This window comes from Raphanus sativus, chromosome 9 (assembly GCF_000801105.2).
Source record: "Raphanus sativus cultivar WK10039 chromosome 9, ASM80110v3, whole genome shotgun sequence".
Classification (NCBI taxonomy): domain Eukaryota; kingdom Viridiplantae; phylum Streptophyta; class Magnoliopsida; order Brassicales; family Brassicaceae; genus Raphanus; species Raphanus sativus.
Window position 1 is genome coordinate 24,906,836 of NC_079519.1, and position 9,920 is coordinate 24,916,755.

Sequence of the window (9,920 nt, forward strand, 5' to 3'; positions counted from 1 at the left end):
AATAAATAATATCAGTACTATTTCTTCAAGACTATATAGTAAACTCAATAAAAGACCATTATTTTACAAATCACTGACACAAAAAGGTGACCGACACCGACAAAACTATGACTTTGGTTTCCCACCATAAGCCCGCTTGCAAATGGAAAACGGTTTCTGCGATGGAGCACACATCTTCGCTTTCCCTGGACATCCCTGCAGACAATTATTCCCCAAACTCCCCATCACCTCCGACTCCGGTTTAACGAATCTCGCCGGCGGTTTCCCGGTCAAGAAATTCCCGTCGAGGAAAAGCCGTCTCAGCGTCTTGCTCCGTTCGTACTCCGACGGTATCGCTCCGTGAAGCATGTTGTACCTCAGAGACAGCGAGGTGAGCCTCGGGTACGCCGCGAAACTCGCCGGAGCGTTCCCGGAGATTCGGTTAAACCCGAGCTCCACCGCCACGAGGTCGCTTTCTCCTCCGGCGATCTTCGGAGGGAGGACCTCGACGCCCGTGAGGCTGTTGTTCGCTAGGTCGACCTGTTGGATGGACTGTAGAAGGAAGAACCAAGCTCCGAGTGTTCCGGCGAACGAGTTCTCGGCGAGTTCGACTACTTCGAGCTGAGTTGACTCGGTGAAGGACTGTTTCGAGATGGGTCCTGACAAAGAGTTGGCCTTTAGAGCGAGGTCGATGAGGCTTTGCGGGAGCTTTGGGATTGAGCCGGTGAGCTTGTTGTAGCTAAGATCGAGTCGTCTGAGATTCGAGAGCGAGTTGAGTGATCTCGGAAGCGGCCCGGTTAGCGAGTTACGCGAGATGTCGATGGACTCGACTGAGTTGAGCCGAGTTATTGATTCGGGTAAGGACCCGGAGAACGAGTTTGACCGGAGAGTTAGTGTCTGGAGGGTGATGAGAGAGGAGATGGAAGATGGTATTAAGCCGTAGAAGTTGTTGTCGGCGAGATCGAGCGTGAGCAGCTGCGTGAGGCCAGAGATGAGCGGCGTGAGGCGACCGGTATACCCGACCGGGTCAAGAGTGAGTTGGGTCACGCGTGTGGAGTCGGGCGAGCAAGTGATGCCGCACGTGAAATGAGTTCGACGTGGTGTGGCGCATGGGTCGGAGGCAGTAAAGTCCCAGCTTGCGAGACAGGACCATGGAGGGATTGAGTTGGGTTTCACGGCGGCTTTGAAGGCTTTTAAAGCTGACACGTCGGATGGTGATGTGAGTGCATCGGTGGAGAAGATGAAAAGGGTGAAGAGGAGAGGAAGAAGGAAGGAAGTGGACAAAGTCATTGTTTTGGTTTTTAAGTGTTTTGTGTGAATGAATGATGTCAAGTGTTTAAAAGAGTGTTGCTATCTTTATATAAAAGCAATCAATTCTACGTGGTGGAGGTCGGCTTTGCCTTTTGGTCGCCTCTCTCCATACGTACAAGGTTAAGACAATCAAATGTTCGAAGAAAGTAAATTAACATGTCTTTAACCTGAGAAAATGAACTTTTGGTGAGCTGTAAAAAATGTCTGAAACTTTTGGTTAACCAAAAAAAGAAATGTTTCAATAATTGTTAGTAGGGATTAATGGTCTAACTACCATATTTTATAATGATATAACTATAGTTTTGTTGCCACATCCTGTGATTTTCTGAGCAAATGATCTTGTATTAAGAAGATTATGTTCTTGGAGTTGTTATGTTAGCGACAAAGATAGGATGCGACAAACGCCATCTGACTATGAATATATGAATACGAATAAAGACACAGTGTTCTTTGGACTAATCCAAAAACGCCTTTGTGCTTATTATTCTATGTTACAACTATATAGTTTAATGATCATCACTCATTTTTTCATTATTTCATAACTCAAAGGAATATGAAAAAACAATAGTAGAAAATTGGATAAGACCGAAACACTTCGACTTACGAATGATTGCGACATGGCTGGAGGGCACTTACAAAAGCTCCTTTCCTGTTCTTTTAACAGCTGTATTTCATTTCATAAAAGGGGTGAGGTATGCAACCAGAATGGACGCAAACCGTCAACCCAAAGGTACAAACTATCTTTCAAAAAGCCATCTTTTTTTTTTGCCTCTCGAATTATATTATTATTAAAGGAACTTGGCTCAACCAGACCAAGCCTAAACCAAGTACACAAGACCTAGAAGGCCCGAATACAACAAAACCCGACAATCAACCGGACCAAGCCCAAACCAAGTACACAAGACCTAGAAGGCCCGAATACAACAAAACCCGACATAAAGGACACATTAAAAGGCCTGAAGCCCAACCCGAAACCCACGCGGCAAACCAAGCCACGCGTCAAAGATTAAACCGACAAAGACCGTCGGTTTTTGCCACGAAACCGGAACACGTGTAGATCCCTCAACCAAACGAGAGGACACGTGTCCCACCAATCTTCCCCATTCTTCCCCGGTGAGAGCGCCGAAGATAACCGCCGGAGAGACACCGTCGGGAAACCGACTCGCAATCACCAAACACTTCAAGACGCACGCTATCGCCTTCTTCGTTCCAAGCATAGGAGAGCTTCCATCGACTGTTTGAGATCTCATCCCACGCTCTAATTCACAAACCCAGAGAGAGAAGAAGCTTCAGCCGCGTCAACAACACCGTCCATCGGAGAGCTTCACCCGTACTATTACGAGATCTCACCGATACACCAATACCGATTCCAAACCGGAACCACCTTCCAAAAAGCCATCCGCCACCGCCTTCAAAGATAAGACGACGGCTCTGTTCTTTCTAAGCCGGCGGCATAGAACTTGGAGTCTCCACCCCCGGAGTCATAGCCGGCGACGAGAGCTATGATAGTCTCTCACTCCCGGAGTCATAAAAGAAACCATCGATCTCCCACACCCTCAAAACTATCTCAAACCTCACAAGAGAGGAAGAGGAATCGAGAGAGAAAACTCTCTCTAGGAGAGGATGAGAGAGAAAATACTTACTCAAGTTATCTTTCAAAAAGCCGTCTTGATGGCAAATAAAAGAAAAGAACACAGGAAACTGAAAAAGAAAAACAGAAAAACCACCAGTAGAAATTATGTTTGCGAGGGATTTCGTCCTATCATAAATTTGCGAGGGATTTACGAATGTTTTTAGTTTACGAGCTATGTTACACGAAAACGGAAGCGGGTACGTGGAAGCGGAGACGTATGGAAACGCGGAAGCGAAATTTTTTAAAAAATTAGGAAGCGGGTACGTGTTGGAAGCGTGTATATATATATATATATAAAGATAATTTTATAAAATTTAGGACTAAAACTTATATGATTTAAATTTAAGATAAAATATTTATTCATTTATAATAATTTTGAAATGATTTCATGACAAAGCTGTGAAAATACATAAATTAGTTTTAAAAGAAATGATTATATTACTTATTTTTTATACTTCATAAATAATTGACACAATATTTTGAATATATAATATATATTTGAATAGAACCTCAATGCATAAAGATACTTAATAGTATTACTTTTAATATTTGTAATTATATTCTCTCTATTTCATTACTATTAAAAATTGGATTTTATACAAATTAAAACTATGATTTTATATTTTTATCGAAAACGAAAGCGGGTACGTGGAAGCGGAGACGTATGGAAACGCGGAAGCGAAATTTTTTAAAAAATTAGGAAGCGGGTACGTGTTGGAAGCGTGTATATATATATATATATATATATATATATATATATATATATATAAAAGATAATTTTATAAAATTTAGGACTAAAACTTATATGATTTAAATTTAAGATAAAATATTTATTCATCTATAATAATTTTGAAATGATTTCATGACAAAGCTGTGAAAATACATAAATTAGTTTTAAAAGAAATGATTATATTACTTATTTTTTATACTTCGTAAATAATTGACACAATATTTTGAATATATAATATATATTTGAATAGAACCTCAATGCATAAAGATACTTAATAGTATTACTTTTAATATTTGTATATTTATATTCTCTCTATTTCATTACTATTAAAAATTGGATTTTATACAAATTAAAACTATGATTTTATATTTTTATTTATTTAAGACACTGTGTTTTTTTAAAAAGAAACGGAAACGTGATTCCAAAATAGAATCGTAAGCTTCCAACATATTTTTAAAAAAAATATTTTGGAAGAGTTTTGGAAGCGAGATTCCGTAAGTTTCCACGAGGTTTCGATTCCGATTCCGATTCCGAAACGGGAAGCGGACATCCGACGAAGCTTCCATGCAACCCAGTTTATGAGTGACAATTTGCGAGGGAGTGATTTTCTTCATAATTCCCTTGCAAATCGCCAGTATCGAAAAAAAGAAAAGTTTAGTGGGTACTAATTGTTATGAAATGTCTGGCATGTATGAATTACAAAGTAATGGACAAGATATTGTTGAGTAAGATAAGAAATATCTTGCAACTGATAAGTTATAAACTAATGACGTGGTAAAATCAAGAAAGTCAAGGAGATAGCAATAAGTGAGGTGATGAAGATTACTTGAACTATCATTTTCACATTACTTATAAAAAAGGAAAATCAGAGGAAAACATGATTTAAAGAGATAATTTTTAGGACGTGAATCGAGTGAGTGATCAGATAAGTTTGCACAGGAGGAAACAATATAAACAGTGATAGAACCAGAAAATAGTTTGAATGGAGGTATATAAAATTATTTTATTAAGTAATAGTTATGTTTGATATTATTATATAAATATGATTACATGTTTAAAACAAAATAAAAGTTCAAAAGAAAATGAAAATAATACAACTAACTTATTTTTATTTTAAAAGAATTATTAAATGAGTTCACTAACAAAATAAAATAGAAAATAACGAAACAAGTGGTTAAAAAGGTATTTAAAATAAAATTGACTTTGAATAACAAAGAACTAATGAACAAAAATATTAAAAAAATAAAATGAGTACACCAACCAATCATCCACAACATGTAGTAAAAAAGGTCGATAGAAAAATAAAATCACTATAAAACAAAGAACAAAAATGATTAAAGGATGGAATGGACAGAGATCCCCGGATATTGAGTCAGTGTCTCCTTGGATACCCCGAATCCCTATCTACCAAATTGATGCCTCATGGATCAACAATGGCATGGTCAGTGGCTTAGGATGGTGTTTTAAGGATGGAATGGACAGAGAACATTTTGGGTTACGTGCTTGTCATAGGAGTCTTTCTGCTCTCCATGCGAAAATGGAAGGATTACTATGGGCGGCCGCCTGCCTGCGAGACATGAGGATGAGATCGGTACGGTTTGAAACGGATTGTAGGGACCTCGTGGAGATGATGGCCAACCCGACGGACTGACCAGCCTTCGCGACTGGCATAGAGGAATTCCAAAGGCTCCAGGGGGACTTTGAGGATGTGAGTATCTCTCATATTCCGAGAAGCCGGAACGAGCGAGCGGATGCTCTAGCTAAGAGTGCACGGTCCAGAGGATACCTTTTTCCCACATAGATCAGACCTAGACAGATGGAGATACTCTTAGGAGGATCGGCCCGTCTGCTCTCCAATTGATCTAGGCCTAGTTGGGTCGATGACAAAAAAAAATGATCAAAGAGGATTAAAGGGGGCAGTTTGAAGCTCGAACAGCACACAAGTAGGGGCAACATGAGAAAATTTACCATGAGATTAATTTGTATGTTTTACTGGAGGCAGTTACCCCGTCCTTAAACTTTGTACATCTGCTCCTGGCTATAAAGGTTAAGAGTCTTCCACCTCTCCAGACTCGAGGTGATAACGTACTTCGTGGCGATGCAATATTAAATATCTTCCTTTGATATATAAGTTCAATATTTTTGGCTTCGTATGATGTTTTATAGAAAATTTCTTCATCTTTTGAAATATGTATTTTTTGGTTTTCGCATGTTAAATTGAGTATGATGTTAGCTTGTTAGGATAAGATGTTTAAAATTAAAATGGTGAATTTCATTCTAACTAAAAATGCCAAGATATGCTAAAATTATTTAATCATAATATATATATATAATCGAAAAAAGTATTGATGTTATGTTTATATTGACCTTTTGCCGGTGTGAACCTTTGGTGATGTAAGATCCAGCCAGATCTTACAACATGGTCAACCAGCCAGAAACCTAGTTGGTGATTGACCGGCTGAGATGAAATGTGGTTGAGGCAGTGCGATATTCAAAAGATGGTGATTCTGATGGACAGTGGGAACTAGGAGATTGGTTGTGCAACACTCTTCTTCTGGTCCAGTGGGTGGAAAGATAGAAATGAGGCGGTTGGATGGAATCAAACCAGTTGGTTCTAAACTGCTCTCCAGCCAAGATCCGTGGATGGTTGACCACACATGCGATGAACCTACATAGGCTGAGAAATAACAAACAAAGAAACCCCTTCTTGGTGATGATGATGGACAGGGAGAACTAGGAGATTGGTGTGCAACACTCTTCTTCTGGTCCAGCGGGTGGAAAGATATAAATGAGGCGGTTGGATGCGATCAAACCTGTTGGTTGTACAGATCTCTCCAGCCAAGATCCTTCCACTTGATGATGGGTTCAAGCTTTCTTTGGAGCGGTTTGCCATGGTGTAGAGGCTTATCTGGTTGAACTGGTTCATGAAGCCTTCAAGTTTGAGTGAGTTGGCCGGTTGGTAGAATAGAACCTCTGTGATTTATTGTGCATGTCTTTTGTTCAAGACAGGGTCTTTGGAGCTTGTTTCATGGTCGGCTGGCCTGGTCGAGATTGGTTTCTGATCTTATATCATTCTTTCCTACTTGAGAAGGTTTTATCCCAGGGTCTTATTTATTGTTGAACCTGGTCTGATGAGGATGCGGAAACACCATTATAGGTCTTGAGAACATAGTTCTTTTTTGATTGACAAGAGATTTGGGTTCTCCATTTGCATAATGAGCTCTCTGTTCATGTAAATGCACATAGAACCAGGAACAGCTAAAGACAAAGACATGCAATACCTCATATTTTTAAAGCTGAATTACAGAGGATCCATAAAGGTATATACTTTCTTATCATAAAGCAACTCGTTCTTATAGAAGAACTAACGAGGCTAATTTTTTTTTACAACAATTAACTACTAGTCTACGAAATCACTGGTTTGGATAACCAAGTCGGAGGTAGAGAGTCGACATATAACATAGCTGAAGAAGAATTCCTCGCACCACGTGAAAACTTGTCTGCCATTGTGTTTTGTGTTTTTAGAATATCTATGATCTTGAAATTAGGGAAGAAAATCTTACTACGGCAAAATTGTTCCATGTGTGTAGCAAACGCTGGCCATTCATCAGATGTTGATACCATCTTCACCAATTGAGAACAATCCATCGCAAATAATACGTCTGAAAACTACAGCGTCTTCATACACTCCATAGTTCAAATCAATACTTCATATTCTGCATATAACGGTGATAGGCTTCGTCGAAGATTCATTACTTTCATTATAACGGGGCTAATTAGAAAGTAAAAAAGGTTTGCATACTCACCCAATGGTCAATGCTACCTATATTATTGTCTTAAATGACACATAAAGTAATCTCCTTTTTTTTATATAAAAAACAAGTAAACGTAATGTGCTGCTTATAAGTTGTTTATAACCAAACAAACCTTGTAGACGTTTTGAACAACTAAATGTTTCTATGCATTGACATATGAAAACATAGTATACAGTTGTAAACTGTAAAGTGTAACACCTTTCATGCTTCCACTAAGCATATACACACATGATTATTAATTGCATACTAATTTAAAAACTCAACATCAATGATGATAATTATTATACAAGGAAAACGAAAAGAGAGATAACATTGCTAAAACAAGATCTATAATTCATCATAATAGCTTGAGCCCGTCATCCACAAGATCTTCACAATGCTTAACAAAAGGAAAAATCTCCCCCGCGTTTTTCCCCCAGTCAGCTTCGCATCCATGAGAAGGAGGAGTAAGGTAACAAGGCTCCATCGATGTGGATCGAACACATGGAGGATCAGGAGTTGTAAGATCCCTTGGCTGATAAAGTAACCATGGCTTTAACCCTCCAATACTATAAGCAACATATCCAAATGTAGACCTTGCGCTTGTGACAATCTTATCGGTTAGGCTCAGTAGATACATCTCAGCAAGCGCCTTTTGGTCATGAAGCTTCTTGTCTGTTTGCTGAAACCTTTCTCCACTTGGCTGATTAACTTCAACGTTCTCTCCTGTCGAACTTGGTCGCTCCCAAAACATGTTCTTCAAGTTGTCAGAGTACTCAGGATACAAAGATGTCACAAGAACGGCTTTAACTTTCGTGACACTCGATGTATTGACTTGTGCTTCTTCTTGTGTAGCCAAGTCAGGCAAGAGTTTCTCTCTTTGCGTGCAACGTACGATCTGGTCCATGACGTGTTGGAAATACCCAGCGTCCTTTCTGAAAACACGTATTTGAACCCCGAGTGTCTCGTCTGCTCTGGATAAGTGAGCTTGGTAGTACCTCGTGACCATACCCCAAACTTGATTGGTCGGGTGAAAAAGATACCAAGACAAGAGGTGGAAGACCGAATCTTTCTGCGGGAACAGCTTCGTTAGCTCGAGTTGGAAAGTGGGATTAAACCATAGAGATGGGACAAAGTAGACATTGGCTTGAATAATCAACCAAGGGACTCTGTTGATCAAACTCTGATCCTTTTCGCAGACGAACATCTTATCTTCATCCCTCGAATCATGGAGGTTATGGAGATATAGATGCTGCGGGATGGACGTCGAGTTGATGGCACGATTGTTCAGCATTGTCCCGTAACAACGAGAGTATCGCTTGTCGAACCTACCGTTCATCAATGGAAAGTCACGAGGAAGCAACCAAGAAGTACCTGGAAACGGCTCGCATAAGATCTCATTAATATCTTTGCGGTTGTCGACGAGAATGATTCTCTCTGTTAAGAGAGCGTAGAGGAACGCAGAAGCAATAGTAAGCATTCTGTTTCCAAGCCCGTAGCCCGCGATCCACACGATGTATCTGCATTCACCAACGGAGTTGCCTGCGTAATTCTCATCACGAACAAGATTCTCTGTTGCTTCCTTGTAAGCTCTTGTGGCGGGACCGCAACGCTTGTGGAGCGCCTCGTAGCTTCTAAGCTTAGAAACGAGATACTCAGAAGGCTTGTATGGTGTAGGCTGGCGATACAACGAAGATTTGTGGTACCTACTCAAGCAAGAACCTTCATCAAAATCGCCGGTTAAAAGCCCTCCCAATAGTTTATCCCTCGGTGTTTCGGATTCCTTTGAAACTGTGGAAAGAAAATGAAAATGTATAAAGTCAGGAAAACGATTCTTAGTTAATATATAAAACACAAAAGATGATATATATAGTTTTGTTTCTTTACCGGTGGCTATAGCATCAAGAAGTTGGTTCTTGATGTTGTTTGAGGATGATAATAACATTATAGACAAAACTAGTACGCAACTAAAGAGGACTGTTATTAGAATCTTCATCTTCAAACCCAAAGCCTGAAAAATTTACTGGAGATCTGAAATTTGTGATACATGTTGACATTAGTTCGATCGCTTATAATCAGGAGATGATTCAAAAAGTGTTAAATATATAGCGTGACTGTAACTCTTAATTGTGATTTGAAGTTGAAGATACAGTATGACTTTGAATATGTTAATGGCGTGATTGTCAAGTTGTGATTATCTACCAACGTCCGAACGTGACTCATGTAGACTTGTCTTGAACTCCGAATTCTTTTATTGTATTAGTCTCTACAAAAAAGAAGTCTCTATTAAAACTTAGTTTTTCAGTTTATATAATATTTGAAAATACGACTGGAACCAAGTCAATGGAATGTATGCAAATGAAACATATAATTTTCGACATTAAGTCTTCGATTAGTGAACCACTTGGAGAGAAAAAAGTGGAGGAATGTGATATTTCTCTTTGCACAATTAAAAACACTTCTTTAATCTCAA

At 39.3% G+C, this 9,920-nt stretch overlaps 1 protein-coding gene and 1 pseudogene across 1 annotated transcript; both read right to left on the minus strand.

Moving 5' to 3' along the window:
* LOC108828690 (probable LRR receptor-like serine/threonine-protein kinase IRK) lies at positions 1-1,525 on the minus strand. The gene has a single exon (XM_018602448.2). It carries the CDS (start codon positions 1,267-1,269, stop codon positions 106-108), a length of 1,164 nt encoding a protein of 387 aa, XP_018457950.1. The 5' UTR covers positions 1,270-1,525; the 3' UTR covers positions 1-105.
* Positions 1,526-7,805: 6,280 nt separating this feature from the next.
* LOC108826615 (fucosyltransferase 6-like) lies at positions 7,806-9,496 on the minus strand (annotated as a pseudogene).
* Between the last annotated feature and the right edge of the window lie 424 nt (positions 9,497-9,920).